General features: G+C 43.3%; 1 protein-coding gene across 8 annotated transcripts; it reads right to left on the bottom strand.

Moving 5' to 3' along the window:
* Positions 1-522: 522 nt before the first annotated feature.
* pak6b (p21 protein (Cdc42/Rac)-activated kinase 6b) lies at positions 523-24239 on the bottom strand. Of its 8 annotated transcripts, none has more exons than XM_080883505.1 (14): positions 24066-24232; positions 21504-21617; positions 19447-19533; positions 16609-16906; positions 15940-16095; positions 15765-15829; positions 10227-10478; positions 6939-7496; positions 6194-6637; positions 5988-6121; positions 5475-5601; positions 3576-3701; positions 3033-3167; positions 534-2735 (listed from the first exon to the last, which is right to left on the bottom strand). In XM_080883505.1, the coding sequence occupies exons 7-14, from the start codon at positions 10431-10433 to the stop codon at positions 2568-2570; spliced, it is 1899 nt and encodes a 632-aa protein (XP_080739631.1). In that variant the 5' UTR covers positions 10434-10478; positions 15765-15829; positions 15940-16095; positions 16609-16906; positions 19447-19533; positions 21504-21617; positions 24066-24232; the 3' UTR covers positions 534-2567. The 8 variants fall into 8 exon arrangements, with proteins under 8 accessions (XP_080739636.1, XP_080739635.1, XP_080739631.1 ...); XM_080883504.1 differs by having other exon boundaries at positions 19456-19533; XM_080883506.1 differs by lacking the exon at positions 15765-15829 and having other exon boundaries at positions 19456-19533.
* Between the last annotated feature and the right edge of the window lie 264 nt (positions 24240-24503).

The following is a 24503-nucleotide window of genomic DNA, read 5'->3' as shown; positions in this document are numbered from 1 at the left end:
TTAATATTTAAAGTCATTTAAAGTCTCAGGATGTCTCATCTGTTCGGTCTGACCAGATAAAAAATATCAAAAACCTTCACAACTTAAATCTTCAGTGAACTGAGCTCATATAGGTCCACTTAGCCCACATTTCCCATTATGCTTTGCAGGGATTATGATGGGACTGTAATGTGTCCATTCAGAGCAGCTTAAAGATCTGAACATCACCTCAATGCTGTTAGTGTGACACACCGAATAATTACAAAAGCCTTCGTGTTTCCTGAACAGCAGCAATCAGAGCTGAGAGTGAAACTGAGAAACGCAACTTCAGTGTGACTGAACATGAACTGCATGAGCCAAAGTCCTTCAGCTGCTTTAACCTCTGGACTCGGGTCGCGTTAATCTGTGATATGCAGGCGAGCTGTGATGGGCTCGAGTGTCTGCGTCTCTTTATCTGTGGCAGTCGAGGCTCCTCTGCCTCCAAATAGAAACCCAAGTCTCTGGAATCAGTTTTTATCTGCAGCATGAGGACGAACGGCCGGCTGGCAGCAGCACGAGGACTCGCTCTGAACCTCAGTGATCTTGAAAATGAACAGATTAATAATCCTTCTGAAACTTCTGAACCAGAGGAAACCCAACAGGAATCATATCCGACTTGTTTTTCCCAAAGTGAGGTCCTGAAACTGAGTTTGTTTCAGAGCTACGGAGGGTTGTAAAGGACAACACTCACACTGCAGGAAGAGACAAGGGCTTTAAATGTTTTACAAAGGTTGTTTGAATGTATGTGTGTAGGTGAAACTGGAACACTGAGACTGAGCAGCGTTCATGATGTTTAAATCCACAGTTTCAGCTGAAAGAGGAAGAATAAAAATGAAAACAGTTTGTTGTGCTGAAAAACCCAGTGCTGAAAAATGAAGCCAGTTAAAACCACTTTGAGCCACTTAGCATATAAACTTTGGATGCTTTTAATCAAATCTGAACATTTCTAACTTTTATTTGTCTAAAAGTGATAAAACGTTAAACTCCAAAGACTCTGATTTTTAGTTTTAGGTACAGAACTTACCACATAGTCTGCAAAGAGGGAGGCCTTTTAATTATGATTCAGCATCTCTGAGAACATCATCAGTGCAGCAGATTTGCACGTGGATGTTCAAAACTGCATTTTACACCCAAGACTAAATCCGAGGAACAGAAACCAGAACCTGCATTTAGAGACCAGGATCATCTTCTGCCTGTGAAGATATTAAACTGGCTTCATGAAATATAGTTAGTGTCAACAAAAGGAAACAACCAGAATTTAAAAAGAAACAGTTGAAGTGAAGAAAGCAGCGTGATACACACACACACACACACACACACACACACACACACACACACACACACACACACACACTGAGCTCAGACACACACCTGTAAATCAATCAGCGCAGACTTTTGTCTTTGGAATAGGAGCTAATCACTGAGTAAGCGAGTGGCTCCCTTATTCTCTCATGAGGAGCACGTCAAAAGGTTTTTAACCCTGAGAGCAGGGCACCAGGCTTGAGCAACTGGGAAATATTTCAGGACTCTGTGGCCATTTGCCTGTTGTTTAAATAAAAATCTTGGACTTTATTTCTTTTTTAGTAATAAAAAAGCTGAATGAAACCACTCAAAGCAAAACAGAGTGATGAGCTGTTATCTTTTTAATTAAAGCAACAATCTTTGTAATTTCTCATTTTGATTCTTGTTATGATGTTTTAAAGTAACTGGATTAACACGCATGTCATGTCCCCGTTTTAAATTTAGAAATCCAGATTTTCCACCTGAAGAGGTAACATCAGTAACAGGTCAAATTTGGACTTTGTGAGGGAGCAACCGGACGTTTGGCTGCAATGGCATTTTCTCTGTGTCAGGATCCATTTTAGCTTCAATAAAAATATTTAAAGGACTCAACAAAGAGACAAACGGAAAAAGACAAAAAGGTTAAATAAAAAAATTTAATCTGCATCTTTTGTGCAAAGTCACATTGAAACTGTGCAAAGCTTCAAAATAAACCGATCGACGGGAGGAAGAGCTCATCATCATCATCCTCACGGGGTAAAACTTTTTCCCAATGAAGAGCTTTAAATCCAGAGCTGACCCTCTGCTGATCTCTGCTGAGCAGCATTGATCAATTTATTGGTTGTTTATTGGCTCTGATACAGAGAGAAACTTCTTGAAGCCAGAGGATCATCTCCGGCTCTGCTGAAACGAACGTGTCTGTTTTCACTTGTTTGTTTGAAGCTGTTCTGCACCCACAGCTCTGAGCTGATCATTATTATTGATCTGTGATTTAAAGGTTTGACGTCGGCTGTAAAATTACTGAAATGCTGTATAAACTAGGATCTTTGAAAACATGAAGGAGCCTGAAATGTTCTAAAGTTTAAATTCTCCATTTTAAAAAACACTCGCCCCAGAGTAGCACCAACAGCTGTTCAGCAAGTCTGGCCAATCAGAGATGAGCTGATGCGCAACCGAGCCACAATAAGAGTCTCCCAGCTGAGTCTCAGATGTCTTCGGAGGAATCAGGGTTGGGTTCGGGCGAGCCTCTTCAGATGGGTCTCGGGTGTTCAGCAGAGTGACATGCGTTTGCGGTACTGCTCCACCAGAGGAACGAGGCAGCGTGGTGAGCCGGCCTGCAGCATGAATGGGTGCTCCAGCAGGTCGGCGGCGCTGCTCCTCTGCAGCGTGTCACGGGTCAACATGCAGCCCAGGAAGTCCTTCAACACGGGAGACACCTGGAGACAAACACAGTGACATCATCAACGACTGTCAGGATGAATGATTACATCATCATCAAATGCTACAACTAATCTGGGCCCACGACCCACAACCAGCATATTAGCATTTTAGTAACTGATGTTCAGAAAAAATCTGATTTTGTGTTTTCAGATTTAACTTACATGAGAACAAAGATGTGACAGATAAAATTTAGAAGGACCCTTATATGTATGTCTGTTGGTCCTCAAAGCATGTTCAGGTCTCGGGTCCTCACTCCATATAAAAATAAAACTAAGTGTGTGTGTGTGTCTGACCCGCTGGACGTTCTTGACACTTGGCACTGCTTCGTCTCGCAGCTTCTTCATTGCAGTGATGGGCGTGTCACTGAAATACGGTGGCTCTCCATCAACCATCTCCACCACCATGATTCCCAGAGACCAGATGTCCACCTGAAAACAGGAAATGGTCAGACCTCAAAGGCATGCTTTTAATTTGTGCGTGTGAATGGGTGGATGACTGAATGTAGTGTAAAGCGCTTTGGGGTCCATAGGGACTAAGTAAAGCGCTATACAAATACAGGCCATTTTTTTTTACCATTTTAATTTGAAATAAGACCTAGAAACGTAACTATTTGATGTTTTTCTTAGTTTTCATGTGAAACTGTGATTGGTTACTGAGAACTGTGAATATCAGTTACTGTAAATATAAATGTGATATTTGTTTAACCTTGTTCAAACTGAGGTTTGGACTTTTGTTTAACTCTAAGACTTATCCTAAGACTTGTCCAGCTTTTTTCCACCGGTTTAATCGACTCATTAAATTATTTGGCAGGAACATCCTTCATGTGCTGTCTTTACCTCGGTGCCATATGGCATTTTGGCGATCACCTCAGGAGCCATCCAGTATGGGGTCCCGACCAGAGACTTTCTCTTTGGGACTTCTTTGCTGATCTGAGCGCAGAAACCAAAGTCGGACAGTTTGATCTGCAGCAGGATCCAAGAAGGAATTTCATAGATTTACTAACAGAAAACCTCTGAGAATCCTTTTCCAGCTGTTTGTGTGACCGATACTCAGCAGTATTTCAGTCATATCTGACTGAGGCTTGATTAGTCACTGTTATCAGGATCTGAATACTTTATTAATCCCAGAGGAAATGATGTGGTCACAGTTTCTCCAAGACAGCAAGGACATAACTAACAAGTTAAAGGTCATGAAATAATGCAAAATATTGTATTACCAAATAGCTCTAATATACACAAAATTAAATATAGACAGAGTTCAAGTTGAGGTGTCCCTCATACTGGCGGTTATTTTCTCTGCAGAGGGTGTGCAGGTATTGGACTGTGTGCGGTGCTTTAGATGGAGGAGTTGTACAGAGATATCCACAGGCAGGAATGATTTCCTGTGTCGTTCAGTGGTGCATTATGGGTAAACTCAAGTCTCTCACTGAGGATGCTACTGTGACTGGCCAGTGCATTATGGAGTGGCTGGGAGGTGCTTTCCAGGACTGTCCTTTAAGTGGACATGAAACACCACATGTATAATGTACACCACTGAGCCCTGCTCTCATACATTGCCAAATGTAACTTTATCTGTGAAGCTGAATTTAAGGTATACATGTTTAACTTTAGAATGTGTTTAGCGCCATCTTCTGTCAGTACAGAATATGATGTCACTAGGTTGGTTGCAGCTAATAGACTCACATTAGTTTATGTTAGCTAACTAGTGACAGAACTGATAACTCAGAGGAAAATAAGGACACTGAAACTAAAAATCAGTCAGCAGCAGTTTTGTGCTGACGTCAGCTGATTGCACAGCGCGGTACACCTGTCTAGAAGAGGAAACGAGACGAGTGTCGGATTCCAGATTGTCCGTCTGGTAACTTAAACAGGTTCTCCTCCACCCTGTCCTTATTAATAAAGTGTTCTGCAACCTCTGACAACCAACAAGTGGATTTCCTATTTCATTGCAGCTAGCCAAACAACAAAGAACCGCTGACTGCTGATAACACAGAGAGTGAAAGTGGACAGTATATCATTGTTTTTACCATAAACTCATTGTTGAAGCCAGGGGCTGCACAAAAATAACCCTTAGACTCTGAACATGTTCCAAAAAATTTTAACTTCCAGCTTGAATCCAGCTTCACAGTTACATCAGGGACAGTTGACATCAGGGCTTCATGATTTAGACTGGCTTTTATAATATAATGTTTCATGGCCATTTTAACTTGGATAACACATTTTATTGGCCTTGCAGATCAGTTTATTGAGTTTGTTGGCATTTGAGTTTTGACTAACTAATAACATAAATAATCTGGAAAAAAGATGCCTGATCCTCGTTATCAGCAGAAGTTGTTTTCCTTACTGTAAAGTAGTACTGGCAGTCATACAAACTCTAATGGAAACGATTAGAAACCTCTTATCAATCAGACAAAGACAGACATATATTGGTACATGTCTATCTTTGAGATTATAAATGGTCTTTAATTATTTTAGTATTTTTTAGTATTTATAATTTATAAAATTTATAATATTTTAGAAATAAAAACTCACAAACACTCAGCTTTGCCTAACTGTAATGTCAAACTTTAAAAAGATAGAGATGGTCGTCATTAGGCATTTTTGGGTTTAGGGTACTCATTATGTGATAAACACAAGTTTGTGTGAATTCTCTGTATCTGTTGATAATCCAGGTTTAATTTTTAAGAAGTTCTGTAAATGTCAAAGATGTGTCACAAAGAAGAAGAAGGGTGTTACCTTCCCGTCCAGGGTGAGCAGGATGGAGTCGCTCTTGATGTCTCGGTGGATCACACCCTGAGAGTGCAGGTAAGACAGCGCCCGCAGGACCCCCTCACAGACTGTCGCTATCTGCTCCTCGTTCAACCTGAACCACGCAGAAACATCATCGTAAATGGCCTGTATTTGTATAGCGCTTTACTTAGTCCCTAAGGACCCCAAAGCGCTTTACACTACATTCAGTCATCCACACACTGGTGATGGCAAGCTACATTGTTGCCACAGCTGCCCTGGGGTGCACTGACAGAGGCGAGGCTGCCGGACACTGGCGCCACCAGGCCCTCTGACCACCACCAGTAGGTGGGAACGGGTGAAGTGTCTTGCCCAAGGACACAACGACCAAGACTGTCGAAGCCGGGGCTCGAACCAGCAACCTTCTGATTACAAGACGAACTGCCAACTCTTGAGCCACGATCGCCCCATGAACACAGAGAACATCTCCCAGACGACACACCTGAGAGACTTCCAGCTCACCTGGTCTCACTGACGATGTGGGTTAGAGCGCCACCTTGCAGGTACTCCATGATGACCCACAGCTCATCCTCCACTAGAGCGCTACGGTACATTTCCACCACATTCTGGTGCCGGTAGTCCCTCATGATCACCACCTGAGACATATGAAGTGAAGATCAGTCAAACTGCAAACAGGTAGATCTTCACCCACCTCACCACACCTGTACCTCATTAAAGAGCAGCTCTCGCCGTTGCTGCTTCCTGAGGTCCATCATCTTCACAGCCACCTGTCTCCCGCTGTACTTTTCCCGGGCGATGCAAACCACGCCTGTGGACCCCTCTCCAATCTTCACAAAGTTCTCCAAAGTCATCCTCGGGTCGCCAGGGTCCACCACCATCTGTAGTGCCTCCTTGAACTGCTCATGGGTCACCTTTGGAGGACCGCCATCGGACCCCGCCTGCTGGTTGGAGGCGACTGCGTGACCTGGGGAGCCGGTTGGGGGAGAGTGGGGCTGGGAGGGGCTGTCCTCAGTTGTTAAGTTTGGAGATTTGATAGGAGCATTAAAGGCAGAGGATGGGCGAGGCAGCCTCTGAAATACAGCTCTACCTGTGATGATGGGACTGCTGGTGCTGTTAGGAGGAGGCAGGAGGCGGGAGGAGGGTGAGGCCAGCTGATGGAGAAAAAGAAGAGACACTGAGTTAAAGCTTCAGGTGTTTCCCCTTTTTATGCTACTCTGTGCTAGCGGTTTCTTCCTGTTCAGGTCAGGCTATGCTAGCTATTTACATTTCTATAGTCTGTATTTATCCTAAGCTAATATATCTGCATTTTGTATCGAGCCATTTCCTATACTTGTTCTAATCAGATGTGTTGATGTTAGTTTGTGTAGCTTCACATGGTTTGGTCTGTCCTCAGCAGACTCATTCTAATGAATTTGTTAAAATGGTGGAAGTGATCCAAACACTGAGTTTCACCTGGAGGTCGTAGGACGAATGCGGTCTTCTTGAATTTTCTCTGGATGAGAACAGCAGGTCAGGCAGGTGACCCACAGCTGGTCTTAGCCTCACCTGGTGCCTATTGGTCTCCACAGTGTAGGAAGCTGTCCTATTTCTTAGTTCCGCCCCCTCACTGCGGGCGTACAGTCCACTTGGTTCACCTGTCCTCTGAGGTTTGTCTAGTTTAAGGGGTGTGGTTTCAGACGAGGAATCCACCTGGCAGGTAGACTTGGCTCTCTGCAGGGCCCCATTCAGTTTGGGGCTGCTGCTGTCGCTGCGCACCTGTCGTATCCGGTCCTGCCAGTAGGTAGAGCTCCCACCACTTTTCACACTGCCGCCGCGGTGACCTAGCTCCTCGTACTGGTACGACTCGTCCTCGGCCAGTTCTCCCAGCCGGCCCATCGATCGGGCACGTTTCCGTGCCGACGGACTGCTCCGGCGCAGAGAGTTGGAACTGCTGACCGACATACGAGTCAACTCAGAGATCACATGACTGATGTAGTCTCCATGGCCGATGAAGCTGCCACGAACGATGGTCTGCAGAAGAAACCAAAACAAATCAAAGTAACTCCAACGGCTCAGAGCACCACCACACTGCTGCACTACCCTTATAGACTTCCTCACAGGACCACACGTCCTCTCTTAGCAGCAAATCATCTGCTTTCCCTGATCCACAAAGACTCAGTGAAGCTCCTCCTGACCTTCTCCATCGACCCTCTCAGAGCAAACATCACATGTGCAGAGCTCTTCCTCAGCATGAATGCACACTGCTGCTTGTTCACCTATCGATTTAACCTTGGACACCTCGTTCCTGTGTCTTCATGGTATCATCGGCTTCATCCCTCTGTACTGCACATCACCATGTTCTCAGACCCGGTAGATTTGTTCTTCATTTTCATCATCCTCTCACCACCCACCGCCCTCTCCTAGACCTCCCCATACCTGCACAGGTGCGTCATTTGCCTGCCTTTGATTCCTCCTTTCTAATCCTCTGCACTTCCTGAGGTCCTCACTAACTGTCCATCTGTCCTTCTCTCTCTCATTTTCTACATTGATCAGCTCAGAGTCCTTCTTCCATTTTCTCGTCGCAGTGTCTTCAATCGTTAGCACATTTCTGCTCTTACTCACTCTGTCTTCCTTACATACAGCTCACTATAAGCCCATTCTTTTTTCTCTTTGCTGTACATCTGCCTACTTCCTTCATCTCTCTGACTGTCCCCCTTTTACTTTGCTAATATCTTCTTTTGAATACCTTCTGTACTTCCTTATTCCATCACCTAGTCTCCTCATCCTCTTTCCTCAGTCCAGATACACAAACACCTTCTTGGTACTCTCACATCATCCGAAACTCTCTTGGTAGTAGGACAGGGAACTCATCCCTGAACTCTGAGCACTATACTACAGCTACTAGTACTGCTGCTGCTGCTGCCACTACTACTACTGCGACTACTAGTACAAATATTAATGATAATAATAAAAATGATAATAATAATAATAATGATAATAATAATAATAATAATACCATGACCCTTAAATCTGTAAGATATCTGAGGTGATCTCCAGAAGAAAAACAAATAAAAATTATTGTTTGGATACATAAAAAAGAATGATTTCAACCAAAATCATCTGCTGAAGCATTTTTCAACTTTTCATATCATTATTATTATTATTATTACTAGTAGCAGTAGTAGTATTTTTGGTTTGAAAATATGAAATGCCATTTAAAATCAATGTTTAATAATCAACTAAATAAATAGATGAGAAAGTGATGTTGTGAGCCTGCCCTTTAAGCCAGCGGTCTCCAACCTGTTTTGAGCCACGGACCAGTTTATGCCTGACAATATTTTCACGGACCGGCCTTTAAGGTGTCGCGGATAAATACAACAAAATAAAACTAGTACCGGTACCGAAAAAAAGAAGATTTATTCATAACACACGTGAAAAGACCCAGGAAAACCGAGTTAACGATAAAAACGATAACAAAATAACGCTGAAAACCGATAAAAACCCTGAAAACCATACATTTCAGACCTGAGCCTCAACTCTCGCGGCCCGGTACCACACGACTCACGGACCGGTACCAGTCCGAGGCCCGGGGGTTGGGGACCACTGCTTTAAGCGATCGTGGTTCAAGAGTTGGGAGTTCGCCTTGTAATCGGAAGGTTGCCGGTTCGAGCCCCAGCTTGGACAGTCTCAGTCGTTGTGTCCTTGGGCAAGACACTTCACCCGTTTCCTACTGTTGGTGGTCAGAGTGCCTGGTGGCGCCAGTGTTCGGCAGCCTCTGTCAGTGCGCCCCAGGGTGGCTGTGACTGCAATGTAGCTTGCCATCACCAGTGTGTGAATGTGTGCGTGAATGGGTGGATGACAGGTTGTGTAAAGCACTTTGGGGTCCTTAGGGACTAGAAAAGCGCTATACAAATACAGGCCATTTACCATTTAAACCTTTTAAAATGGGTGAGTACACAGTTGCTCACCTGTTTATGTATTGATGTTTTCATGTATGCATCAGCATCATTTTAACAAGAAGTTTTACCTACCAGAGAACAAAAACAATGACTGACGATGTCATGTTTACATTAGCTTTACTGGTTTACCAGGTGAGCTTAGCGTGAACTGCGGGTGATTCAGGTATATAATACATGAGTACTCGCTGATGAACTACAGCTACAATATTAAAGAAGAAAAAACTCCAAGTACTCCAGAGTTTTGAGTTGGTACTAATCAAATTGAACTAAAGATTAAACACCTTGTTTCAGACTGCTGCTGCAGACAGAAGGAATGAGGAAGTTTATTCTGGGATTTAGAGTTTGTGTTTGTGGTGCAGCTGAAAGATTCAGATTCCTTTGTTTTAAATGCCGTCGGCTGTCAGCCATATGGCATATAGTCTCCTGCTCATCCCACTGAGCTAAACCGGTGCCCGAGGAAGTATTGATACAGTAAAGACGTTTTTACATGGTGATCCATGACGAGGAAGCAGAGTCACTGTGAAGGACCCGACTCTAGGAAAGTTCCTGAAGGTACTTCAGATTGGTTCTGATCTATGCAGAAAGCTGTGATTGTCGTTAATGTCGCTGTTCATCAATAAATCAGCTTCTTCATCAGCTTTCTGATGTTCAATGAGACGCACCGCTTGGACCAGCGCACGCAAATACACAATCAATACATTCGACTGATCCGTCATCATGCTGGCGTTGGTACCTGATCATCAGACACAGGTCCATTACATTTACAGCAGCCTTGAGAGATTATTGAAATGATCCATCCCACCTTTTTGGGTCCTAGTTCAACATTGGTGATCCTGGAGGGGTCCACCAGGGGGCGTGGCCTCTTCAGCGTGTCGATGACGCTCTGCCACTGCGGCGGCAGCCCCACGTAGCATCCCGAGGTGACATCAAACGACGTGTGGACGCGGTGCTGGAAGTCCTGTGGCGCCGAGATCTCCAGCCTGTGCTTCTTCTTCCTGCGTTGGAACATCAGCACGGAGGCGTAGAGGCAGAGGCACAAGCCGGGTAGTGAGAGCTGAGGGAAACAACAACAACAATACTGGCAATCAGACGGCGACATGATGGACGTCTTGCAAACATTCACACTCAGGGAGTCAGAGCACTGACAGCACCTCTTCCTGCTCAGGTGAGTTACCTGAGCAGAGTCACATGACCTCACCCTCCCTCTCAGAAACCGACCAAACAGCCCAGGTGACAATCTCACCTGGCTGCATGAGTAAAAGGGCGCTGACCTGAAACTGACTCTGAGTCACTCTGCAGCTTCGATTTGCTGAAACTTTATTCAGAACAACAAAAACTGACATTTTCTGATGTGCTCATGGCACTGGCCACCAGCTCGGAGCTGTGATTATCGGCTCAACCTGTGTTTTTAAATCAGGCTTTGTTGTTCAGAATGAATCCAGTGCTCCTGTAACCGTTACTAAACACAGCATGCTTTTATTTTGGTGGGCAACTGTTCCAGGCTTAAATGTTCAGCACATGCTAATAAGAAAAACCTGAACTAAAGCTTTACATTTACCATCCATCTGAACTTCACATTCAAAACAATTGCTTTTAAGTCTGCTCCCATGACTCTGTATACATTCACCAGCCACGGCACTGGGTTCATACGATCGTTATTAGTGCATATGCATCGTCAACCATCATGGTATTTAGGCATGATCAACACAACCTGCTGGCATTCACACTGAGCATCAGAATGATGAAGAAAGGTGACCTAAGTCACTTTGAATATAGCGTAGTTCTTTCAGAATCCACCAACCTGCTGGGATTTTCCCACCAACCATCTCTGAGTTTACAGAGAAGGTCTGGAACAGAGAAAACAGGTCACATAACCACTCGTTACAATCAAGGACTGCAGAATAGCATCTCTGAACCTTGAAGCAGATGGGCTACAGCAGCAGAAGACCACACCAGGTGCCTGTTGAGCTTGTAAATCTGAACCATGAAGAGTCAAAGCAGCTCTGAAGGAAAAAGGAGCTCCAACCAGTTAAGTAGAAAGCTGTACCTAATAAAGTGGGGGGCGCCCGTGGCTCAGGGGGTTGGGAAGCGTATCTGTAACCAGAAGGTCACCGGTTCGATCCCCGGGCTCTCTGTCCTGGTCATTGTGTCCTTGGGCAAGACACTTTACCCTACTGGTGTTGGCCAGAGGGGCCGATGGCACGATATGGCAGCCTCACTTCTGTCAGTCTGCCCCAGGGCAGCTGTGGCTACAACCGTAGCTTGCCTCCACCAGTGTGTGAATGCGAGAGTAAATGAATAGTGGCATTGTAAAGCGCTATATAAGTCCAATCCATTATTATTATTATTAAAGTGGTTGGTTGACTGTAATTTATAATCTAAAAGTGAAAAAAAAAAGCCAGAGTTATAGCCTGGGAGGTTAGGGTTGTGCTTTTGTTTTACACGAAACTATGCTGTCTGTGTCATCAGAACGTTGCTTTCAGGTTAATCCAACATTAATCTGGATTCTTGTGTCACTGCAATCTGATCCGTGGATTAGTTCCTGCATGCCAAGGTTATGATCATTAACTACAACCAAAACATGTTTCCTGTGAACCAAAATAGATGTTTTGACATCAGTCGCTGGCCAGCTGCCAGCTCTATGCTCATTAGGCAGTCATGTGTGTTTTGCCACATCACCTGGTGAGGCAGCAGAAACCATACCTGCACATTCAGACAGTCCTAATGTCCTTCTGTGCCTGAGACATAATCATCTTATAGAAAAGTCTCTGTATGTTTGTCCACTGGAACATTTTACAATCAAGTTACTGAATAAAAAAAAGATTTTATGGTTTTTAGTATTTAGTACTGGTTTTCAATCCCAAGCTCAAATTTACTGAACATAAAGATTTTACGAGAATTAAAAGCAGTCACACAAGCATCCTCCTGTAGCCCAGCTCGGAAAAGAAGGAAAATAGAAATCCTGTTTGGCGACATCATTATCATATCTTAAGACGATGTGATCTAATGTGAGAGTTTCAGAGTTTAGGTTGAAATATAAATGAAGGACGACCCGTTTCAACAAAACAAAACAAAATATCAAATGGTATTCGGCACTGAACGCCTAGCCAAAAGGACAATTTGTCAATATCAGGAAGTACTGATGAAGTACTGGGGAAGTACTGATGAAGTACTGGTGAAACTCAGATTCCCACTTGGCTCTGGTTCAGGTGTTTTTATTCCAAAACCTGATCTGATCTTCTGAGATGTTCATCCAGATGAATGACCTCTACAACTTGATAACTAAAAAGACTAATGAACGAATTAACTTAATGGATAGAAATTCCGGTGCAGTAAATTAATGGAGGTGAAGGTGGAGACTTTGGTGACTTCAGGATGTCTGTTCTGCTACAGGCTAACACCTCGAGCTCATTATGGGACAGTTTACATTTCAGTGTGAAGATGCTGGAATGAAAATCTGCATCTCCAACTCAGTGGCCACGGAAAAGGTGGAGTGCCCTCTGCGGGATGGGTGATGGATGTATGGATTGATGGATAGATGGGTGGACGGATTGGCTGGTGGGTGGTGTAATGATAGTTGCTATTGAAGACGAAGTGATCGTTGTAGAAAGAATAATAAACAGCTAGCTGAAGCTAGCACCAGGAGCAATTCTTGATGTTTTATTCATAGAGGAATAAGAACATTACATGGTACCAGGAGACGGGTTAAGAATAAGAAGCAACGCAACAAGATGGATGCAATAAAACCGCCAAGTCCGTTGAAACTGACTGGAAACGTGGATGCAAGTTGGAGGACTTTCAAACAGCAGTTCAAACTGTATATTGCAGCTGTCGGAGTGGATCAACGGGCAGATGAAAGGAAAATAGCCATACTGCTCACCATCGCCGGCACAGAAGCAATAGAGGTCTTCAACACTTTTGTGTTTGCTCAGCCCGAGGACAAAGATAACTTTGATGAAGTCATGAAGAAATTTGACGAGCACTGTCTGTCAAAGAAAAATGAAACATACGAGAGATACGTCTTTCGCTCACGCTTACAGCATCAGGGTGAGTCATTTGATACTTTTCTCAAAGACCTCAAGATCAAAGCTCAGTCCTGCAATTTTGGTGATCTCAGAGACTCTATGATACGAGATCAAATAGTGTTTGGAACTAATGAGAAGAAGCTCCGAGAGAAACTGTTGAGAGAAACAGAACTAATGCTGGAAAGTGCTATAAAGATAAGTCAAGCCAGTGAGCTAGCACGACAACATGTACTGACGTTTAGAGAGCCTGTTCAAGGAGCAGCGCAACAAGAAAATGAGGCAGTGAATGCAGTGTCAATTAAAAGAAAGCCATGGAGTAAATTCAAAAACAACGACAACAGAAACAAAACGTGTGACAATGAAATGTTCACTTGCAAGAGATGTGGAGAGAAACACAGACCAAAACAATGTCCCGCATATGGAAAAAAATGTGCAAAATGTAAAGGACAAAACCATTATGCAAAAATGTGTCTCTCCAAAAACAAGGGACAAAAAATACACACTGTGCAGGAAGACACAGTGATGATCTAAGTGAAACATTTTTCATTAAGATGGTGTCACATGAAGAAGATGTCAATGCACAGTCTTCAAGACATAACACTGGCCAAAGTGTTAGTTCAGTCACAGATGATAAATGGACTGCTCCACTGTTAAGTCAATGGGACATTGGTAACATTTAAAATTGACACAGGGGCCAAAGCTAACTTGATCAACGAGAAGGATTTCAAGGCACTGACTGAGAAGCCTAGAAGATTTACAGAGAAAGTCACACCGCTGAGGGCCTACAATAACCAGCCAATACAAACAAAAGGAGGATGCAGACTTAAAGTGACAGCTAAAGGCAAACAGCATAACATTTTGTTCACCATCGTGCCTGATGGACACGAGTCACTTTTAGGAGATAAAACATCTGAGGACTTGGGACTAGTAAAGAGGATCTATCAGATTAATACTGACACCATGAAAGAAGCCAAACAAGGGAAAAGAGTGGAACACCAAGGGCATGAAGGAAGTTCAGACATTATCAGTAAATTTCCTTCAGTCTTCAAAGGACATGGAACATTGCCTTACACCTACAAAATCCAGCTCAAGGATGATGCCGTGCCTGTGGTGCATGCCCCAAGGAGAGCGCCTGCTCCATTACGGACAAGTTTGAAAAAAGAGCTTGAAAGAATGACTCAAATGGGTGTCATTGAACGAGTGGAAGAGCCCACAGACTGCGTGAACTCTATCACTTGTGTCAAGAAAAAGAATACAGGTGCCTTAAGAGTCTGCCTTGATCCTAAAGATCTAAATGAAAATATTAAAAGAGAGCATTATCAGATCCCTAAGAGAGAGGAAATAATGAGTGAAATGGCAGGAGCTAAGTTTTTTAGCAAACTGGATGCATCACATGGATTTTGGCAGCTGAGGCTAGACCCAGAAAGCAGCAGGTACACTACCTTTAACACGCCATTTGGGTGTTACTGTTTCTTGAGGCTCCCATTTGGAATTAAATCAGCACCAGAGATCTTCCACAGGGCAATGGAGTCCCTGATCGAAGGGCTGGAAGGCACCAGAGTCTACATAGATGACCTCGTAGTCTGGGGAAATACAAGGCAACAACATGATGAAAGGCTGGAGAAACTTTTGTGGAGAGTTAACAAGAATGGACTTAAACTGAATAGAGACAAGTGCCTCTTTGGTGTTTCAGAGATGACCTTCTTGGGAGATAAGGTTACAAGTGAAGGGGTGGAACCTGATCAGTCAAAGGTACAAGCCATATTGGATATGCCAGCACCCACTGACAAAAAAGGTGTCTTGCGAGCAATGGGAATGATCAACTTTCTGGGTAAGTTCATTCCTAATCTTACCTCCAAGACAGCATGCCTAAGGGAGCTGCTACAGGACACCAAAGTGTTTGAGTGGACGGCCCGGCATGAGAAAGAGTGGAAAAAATTGAAGGAAACTGTAACTACAGAGCCGGTCCTGACATTCATCAAAGCCTCAAAAGATGGCTTAGGAGCAGTTCTGCTCCAAAGGAACAAAGACAAGTGGCAACCTGTAGCATATGCGTCCAGATCAGTGACAGAAACTGAACAACGCTATGCTCAAATTGAAAAAGAGACTTTGGGCTTAGTGTTTGGGTGTGGAAAATTTCACAGCTATGTATATGGATTACCAACCTTTACAGCAGAGACTGATCACAAACCTCTCATCTCGATCAGAAAAAAGAACCTCAACGACATGTCACCCAGAATTCAGCGCATGATGATGGTGTTGCAGCGCTATGATTTTGAGCTGATCTACACGCCTGGGAAATATATCGTACTCACGGATGCTTTATCCCGAGCGCCAGCACCAAGTGGTGACAGGTTAGTCAGCACTACAGCCGAGGAGGCTGAAACACATGTAAACATGGTAACTGCCTCACTCCCAGCATCAGATGTCATGTTGCAGCAAATTGTACAGGAGACAACAAAAGATTCAGTGCTGCAGAAAGTATCCCACCTTATACAGAATGGGTGGTCAAAAGGAGTCTGTCCAGGGTTCTACTCTGTGCGAGCTGATTTATGCATGGCTAATGGGCTGGTGCTGAGACAAAACCAGATTGTCATTCCTCAATCCATGCGGAAGGACATGCTTCAGCGTATCCATGAAGGACATCTTGGAGTGGAGAAATGTAAAAGGAGAGCGAGAGAAGCAGTTTACTGGCCAGGCATCAACAGGGATATTGAGGAGATGATACAGAAATGTGAAACATGTCTCAAACATCACTATAAACAAACAAAAGAGCCAATACTGGCAGCAGATCTACCCACTGCACCATGGCAAAAGGTAGGCACGGACTTATTTCATCTGGATGGCAAGGACTATGTTTTGGTGATTGACTACTATTCTAATTATCCAGAAGTGGCACAGCTTTCCAGTACATCAGCACAGTCAGTCATCACACACATGAAGGGCTTTTTTGCCAGACATGGAATTCCACAGTGTGTCATCAGTGACAATGGTCCACAATATGACTGTAGAGAATTTAGTGACTTTGCAAAACAATATGGATTTCAACATATCACCTCTAGTCCCTTGTATCCCCAAGTGAATGGACAGGCAGAAAAAGGAGTCCAAATAGTAAAGAGATTGTTCAAAAAAGCAAGAGACAGTAAGACCGACCCTTACCTGGCTCTGCTAAGCTACAGAGCTTCATCCCTGGAGTGTGGGGCATCACCTGCTGAGCTACTCATGCATCGCAAGCTCCGCACCACACTTCCACACATTTCCAAGGAAAATGACAATGCACATGACAACAAGCTGACTGACAAAAGGATGAAACTCAAGCACAGACAGAAAAGGAACTATGACAAAACTGCAAGGCGTCTGGAACCGCTTCAGGAAAGAGATGTTGTGAGGATTGCAGGTCCAGATTTCTGGGACAAAAAAGCAACAGTTCTCAGCGAAGTAGGGCCCAGATCGTTTGCTGTTCAGACAGAGAATGGACAAGTGTTAAGAAGAAACCGGAGAAGTCTGTTAAAGACACAGGATGTTAAACATCAGGACACAGAGACTGGAACTGAACAACGAGGTGCTAACCCTGTTGAGCACCACAGTGAGCCTCCTTCACCTTCCCCAATGTCTGAGATACTGAGAAGGTCTACCAGACCTAAGAAACCTACAGAGAGGCTCATAGAACAAGTGTGAACTGTTGTGGTAAAGAATTGTTAAAAAATACTAATAATAATAAATCACAGGTAAATAACGGATAATAATTCATTTAGAATAGTAATTGTTCACACTTAATTGAGACCTGCTGAGTTATGTGTTATTGACTGTTCAAGTTGTCAAAGGTGAAGAGTTCTAATGTGCTTGAGGGCTGTATGGGATTCATTTGGTTCATTCTGGAAGATGTAAGGTATACATTTGGATTTATTTTGTTTGACTTGTGCTACAACTTTTGGTTATAAAAAAAAAAAGAACACTACTGAATGTAGTTTGTTGCACAATTTATAACATGTTGAATGTTAGACAAGAATGTTCAGATGTTACAGAGTAACAGTTCTCTTTGTAATTGTGCTTATTATAACACTGTTTGGAAAGGGGATGTAATGATAGTTGCTATGGTTGAAGCTACCCACAGGGGGCGCTCTGGAATCAATAAGATATACAGAATAGAAGAAGAAGTGATCGTTGTAGAAAGAATAATAAACAGCTAGCTGAAGCTAGCACCAGGAGCAATTCTTGATGTTTTATTCATAGAGGAATAAGAACATTACAGGTGGATAGATGGGTGGGTGGTGAATGGATGGATGGGTAGGTGGCTGGGTGGATGGATAGATGGATTGGTCGGTGGGTGGATAGGTGGATGGGTGGAATGGGTGGATTGGTTGGTGGGTGGATGGATGGGTGGATGAATGGATGGATGATGATGGATGGGTGGATGGATTGGTGGGTGGTGAATGGATGGATTGGTGGGTGGGTGGATGGATGGATGGATTGGTTGATGGGTGGATGATGATGGATGAATGGAGCATGAAAACTGTTAAAAACGAAAATAAAATTAAACAATCCGGTTGTTCAGTGATGACGCGACGAATCCTACTTCCGGGTCTAAAGTAGTCTGCGTTTAATATGGCTTTTGTGTTGTTAACATGATTAATGTTATGTATTTTCTTCTATTTGATCTCAAAAAGCTCCTACAACAGTCAGTGATCACTGTTGACCTCCCTCGGCTTTTATTACCACTAATCGTTTATTTAAGCTCAGTTTTTAAAACCTTAGGATGTAACTACAGCCCAGCCCATGCAGCAGTATATGAATGACTAACCTCGTATTGTGGATGGATTATCTCAGTTTTTCTCCTGGCTGAAGTTTGGTCCTTTTACAGCATCCTGCCATGCGATTACATTTGTTCCTGACCACCGAGAACACTCACGTTAACTTTTATCGAGTGGAAAAAAAGTTAGCTTGTTTATATTATGCTAACATAGCTGTGTCGCTAGCGGTCACGTAGCACACCATTATACACCAGCTAGCCCAACTTCAGTAACCCTACAAACGTCACTGCTGTTTAGTTTTCTGTCTTCATTTATGTTGGAAGTGATAGCAGAGCTGTACGTTTGAATTTGTTTCCAAAACCCCGCAGTCAGGACATGCTATATTGTATTTAGATAGAAGCTAGCGAGCTAACTCCCTGCTAACTTCTAACTCCGTTAAATGTCATAAATTCCGTTTTCATGGATGCCTGGATGTTAAACTCAATTGTTACACCTGGTAGAGCAGAACGCTGATCATTTTATTAAAGATGAAAGACTTTAGACAGTTTTTCAACTCTCAGTAATGCCATAGTGATCGTTTGATATATGGACCTGCAGCGGAGTTTAGACCCAGACACGGCTAGTGACGTCAGACTGAACAACCGGATAAGAATTTAAATGAAATGAGCTGTGGGAAGTGAAATTCAACAGTGACCTTGGTTACAGCGGAGCATGGGCACGTATTAAACCTCTCACAGTGATGACGGCCAGCTGAAAGTCAGAGCAGCAGCAGTTTTATTAACTTTGTTTATTTTTGGTAGTTCTGTTTTCCTGGTTAGTGTGTGTTTATTGTAGATTTGGTTCTTAGACTGTTGTGGTTTTAAGTTTTTTAAATTTTACTTGTAATTCTATTTATGTGTCATGGATGTAAACGCCCAACTGGGGACAAGGATTCATACTCAGTGTTTAACCGTGTTAAATTGCATCATCATTATTAAACAACAGCAATAATAATACACTCTGCTGCTATAAAAATTATTTTATGTCACGTTTGTTTTCATTGATGCATTCTTTTGCATTTGTGTTAATAAAGTTTGAATTGAAGAATAAGCAGGGTGTGTGTGCAGCCTTCATCATACCTGGATGAACAACTGAAACGTGTCACCAGTTTCATCTTCATCACACATCACACCAGTGAGGACCGAGCACAGTGTCCCCAAATGGTCTGAAAGCAAAGCGCTACACACACACACACACACATACACACCTGTCTCACCTGTGTGTGAGTTGGTGTCTCTCCACCTCAGGTAAAACCGGGTCTGGTCTGCTGCTGATCAGATGACTCCACCTAAGCCTAAAGGGAACAAGAGAGATGATGAGGCACAGAGCCTGCTCCTCTTCTTTATCAAATATCATCATCATGGGGTGACCGTGGCTCAGGGGGTTGGGAAGCGTATCTGTAACCGGAAGGTCGCCGGTTCGATCCCCGGGCTCTCTGTCCTGGTTGTTGTGTCCTTGGGCAAGACACTTTACCCTGCTGCCTACTGGTGTTGGCCAGAGGGGCCGATGGCGTGATATGGCAGCCTCGCTTCTGTCAGTCTGCCCCAGGGCAGCTGTGGCTACAACCGTAGTTTGCCTCCACCAGTGTATGAATGTGAGAGTGAATGAATAGTGGCATTGTAAAGCGCTTTGGGTGCCTTGAAAAGCGCTATATAAATCCAATCCATTATCATTTATTCTCCTCCTCTGACTGACCGGATGAGATTGCTCCACATCCTCCTCCGCACCCTCTCAGCAAACAGGAGGAGGAGGAGCTGTTAATCAGCTTTCACCTTCCAGCTGTTTATGTTTCAGGCAAGGGGTGGAGCCAATGGTTGACCCAGTACATACACAGACAGGCCTTACCAACCTGTACAGGTGGCTTAGTAGAGTATTTAAAAGTATAATGGGAGGGAGATCCTTCAGTTTTCAGGCCCCTGTTCTGTGGAACCAGCTTCCAGTTTGGATACAGGAGACAGACACTATCTCTACTTTTAAGATTAGGCTTCAAACTTTCCTTTTTGCTAAAGCATATAGTTAGGGCTGGACCAGGTGACCCTGAATCCTCCCTTAGTTATCCTGCAATAGGTGTAGGCTGCGGGGGGATTTCCATGATGCACTGGATGTTTCTTCTTAACTCACTATGTGTTTATAGACCTCTCTGCACTGAATCATACTTGTTATTAATCTCTGGCTCTCTTCCACAGCATGTCTTTGTCCTGTTCCCCGTCCGTCTCTGAGCCTGGTTCTGCCGGAGGTTTCTTCCTGTTAAAAGGGATTTTTTCTTTCCCACTGTCGGCAAAGTGCTTGCTCATAGGGGGTGAGCTCTCTGTATTATTGGTCTTTACCTTACAATATAAAGTACCCTGAGATTCTGTTGTTATGAATTTGTGATATATCAATAAAACTAACCCAGGGGCAGCATTTCACCTGTGTGTGTGTGTGTCTGTGTAGCTTGCAATTTAATTTAAACATTTCCATAGCAACAGAGCACTCCTCCAATCAGATGTTGTCACTGTATCAGGTTAGTGAACCAGCCTCCACCCAGCCTGGAGCTCAGCATTACTGAAGCATCCACAGAAGAAGTTTGTCCTCCAACATGTCTGGAGAACACTTCCTGAAGATGGCTCAGAGATACAGACACACTGTCTGCAGGTATAACGAAGGGAGGGGTGAATCCAGAGCTGTGTGGTCTGCGCCACATCGTAAGCAAAATACAAATGGAGAATATAAACTCCCTATTATTCCACTGTGGAGCTCTGTCATGACCCACCTGCCGTTCTCCCATAGGGGGTGCTCTTTCTGGAAGCTTTCATCCTGCGCTTGATGAAAGGGTTCAAAACAATCGATGTAATCCCATTCATAAAATGTAAATACCTCTCCGTGAATATTAACATTTTGATTTCTGCACCACCCCGAACAGCTGCTGCTTTTCCATGCGCGCGTTTAAAAAATCCTGGTGTCTTATGGGTAAAATCAGCTTCAGCTTTCAGCGGCATCTCTTCTTCCTTCACGAGTTTACCTCCAGTGAGAGTCAGCTGACTGTTTCCTGCTAAACTTTGGCCTCTTAAACTGTCCAGGATGTTTGAGCAGTTACCGTTTTACTGTTTCTGGGAATCCCCGTGACCTTTGAACCCTGTGATATTCTCTGTGTGCACACCTCAACGTGATTTGGAGGAAAACTCTTTTTTGCAGATGTGTGAACGAAGCTTTTGTTGGTGCTGGTCTGATTCCAGGTGTTTTTAGCAGCTGTGTTTTCAGGGTGTGGCTGGCTCGCTGACATACCTGAGGAAACTGTCTCTACATGACCAGACAGTTCCGCCACGGCTCCTCGTCTGACTGGAACTGCACTCATCCCCATGCACAGGCAGGCTTACCAGAGACAGTGCCCCCCAGTGGCTGCAGGAACAATGACAGATCACAGCAAGAAGTCAGGTGACCCAGTTACACATAGCCATGTAGGCATGTTCGAGCACAACTTTAATGCTACCGACTTCTTTAAAAAGTATAATTTGTATATGTTAATGTTCACAACTCATTTATGAAATTAAAATAAATAAAAATAAAAACAAACTAAAGAAAAATTATTAAAATGTTAAATTAAAAGTTTTACACATTTAAGAAAACATTTCAAATAAACTAAAACAATGAAATAAAATTTCTTTAAAACTTAAAAACTATAATTAAAAAAAACAAACAAATCATAAAAAGCGAAATTAAACTACACCGAAAATACAATAAAATAATGTTATGTATATAAAATTGAATATAAAGAAAATAAAAAATTAATAAAAACAAAAATATAAAATTAACAGAAAAACCTTAATGAAAATAAAATGTAGCATACAAATTTATAAAAACAGTAATACAAAATTAAATATAAAACAAAGGCAAAATAAAGAAGATTAAATCTAAAGAGCACCATAAAAATGATAAGCTCAAACAAAACGATATAAACCTTTACCATTTGGAATGAAGGAAAGTTAAACTGCACTGACTATTGTACTGTGCAGAAGTCGACATGCCCCTCATTTCTTCATATTTTGCTTTTTTGGCTTCCTTGACGTTTTAGTGCTCATGAGCAAGAATCCTGCAGCCTTCTGAGTCTTTCAAAGTTTTTCTTTGGACTTTTTCACTCATCTTCAGTCCTTGTACCTGACCATTTTCACAGAGTCTGCAGCCATCTGTGACACGGTGGAGGCTCTGTCATAGTTTCAGCTGCAGTTCAGTCAGTGGTGTTGGAGATCTTTGATAAACTGATGATCCATCATGCAGGAAAATCTGGAAACATCTGACTGACAGCAGTTTCCTGTTTCAGCATGGGAGTGATCAGAGCCGGACCTCACCATAACTGAAGCAGTGTGAGATCATTCTGACCGAGAACAAAAGGCAGAAACTTTCAAAGAAGAAGCCTGAGGAACTCTTCCTGAAGATCCTCACCAAGCTGACACGGAGCTGCAGGATGAAACGGCTCACAGCATAGATTCACTTTCAGGGTCATTAAAAACGTGAAACTCAGTTTCCACCTTATGAGCTGTATTTTTGCACTTGTTTCAATACTTTATAACCATCACTGCTCCCAACAAACACGGTAAGCTGCAGTGTTTCCAGTTTCTGTAAAGAGTCTGTTGCTGGTTTTGAACACTTTTTGGACATCTTTAAAAAATATCCTACTCAGCTTTTTTTAATAACTGTCATTATTTTCTTGTATTTTATTTTAGATTCTTTACTTTTATGTGGTCAGCATTGTGGCCTCACAGCAGCTTCATCCCACAGTCCAAACACATGCTGTTAGTGGGGTTAGGTTAACTGGTGACTCTAGATTGCCCACAGGCTTGAGTGGTTGTGTGTCTCCAAGTGTAAAAGCCTGGATATGGCAAAGTCTGCAGTGAAAGCAGGAGGAAAACACTGAGACATCAGTCTACGACACATCTCCACTGATTCACACCCACTCACCTCTGAAGCTCCTCAGCAACAACAGAGAGCAACCAAACACTATAGCTGTTAGCATGGTTGCCTCACGATATGAAGGTCCAGGTTCAAACCCCTCTGGCTTCTTGGTTAACTGATGGTTCTTCATTGGCCGTGTGTGTTAATGTGTTTTTTTAAGTCAGAGTCGGAAGTGTACCATCAGGGACACACGCAGGTGTTCCCAGGTCAGTTACACTTCCACACCGAACCACCATTCATGAAGATCAGTTTACCCCACCAGACACACACACACACACAGTCAGGTGTGAGGCCAAACTTTAAACAGAATTTTTTTCTTTGCTACAACCAAACTCCATTCAAATATTGTCTGATTTAACATGTGTGTTCTGAGTCTTTAAAGCTGCATAAGGACTGAATAAAGACAAACCAGCAGACTGAGCCTCTGCAGAACCCCGAGTAACGTGAAGGTTGTTCTTAGGTAAAAGTTTTAGAGTGGAACCCTTTCAACCTGAACTGTCTCTGCAGAGTTATTCTTTCTGCAGGTTTCTTTGCAAGGTTCTATACAGAACACTTTTATATGAACGCAGGATCACTCAGAACCACAGGGGTTATAGTACCATGAGGAACCTTTGCGAGGGTTCTCCTCCTGTTTCTGTCTCATAAGAGTTCTACTAAGAACCTAAACCTGGATCATTTACAGAAATGGAATATTTATACATAATCAGACTGGTGATACCAACATGTTATTCACAGTTAAGGTAAAAGTCCTCATGCAAGCTTAAGAACCGGGTTCTGTAAAGAACTGTAGAACTTTAAAGCCACAGTGCTGGTATTTGACAGACGCCGTTATCTAGAAAGAGACAATGCGGCCTGTAGATAATCAGTTAATTTAACTCAAAACACACACATGCTCACCTGGCTGCGAAGTCCAGGTGAGTCGGTTCCTGCTGTTGTTCTCCTCCTTGGACTGACTCTCTCTCTCTGCTGCTCCTCTTCTTTCTCCTCCTACCCTGTCTTCCTCCCTCCCCCACCTCGCTCGTCCTTGTCTCAGCTGGTTTCAGGTGGAGGGGGAGGAGTTTGAGTCTTTCATATTCGAAGAAGCTTTATTGACACGAAACACAGCAGCAAAGTGAAAACATATCAGTTGATGTGTGAATAAAAGCAGAGCGCACAGATGAACACTGAGGTCATCCGACCGTCTCTGACTGCACAGGTGATCATGTGACTTCTTTTGGAAGAGAACCATCAAAAGTGGCTTTGAGACAGCAACGAGTCCATGAAAGCAGCAGAGGAGACAAAGGGGAGGCAAGGTCTGTGTCAGCATGCAGGCTGCAGCACGCATCGCCGTGCCCT

Source organism: Rhamphochromis sp. 'chilingali' (assembly GCF_963969265.1).
Source record: "Rhamphochromis sp. 'chilingali' genome assembly, chromosome: 5".
NCBI classification, from domain to species: Eukaryota; Metazoa; Chordata; class Actinopteri; order Cichliformes; family Cichlidae; genus Rhamphochromis; species Rhamphochromis sp. 'chilingali'.
Note: the sequence above shows the minus strand (reverse complement) of the source record. Positions and strands in the feature narration are given on the sequence as shown.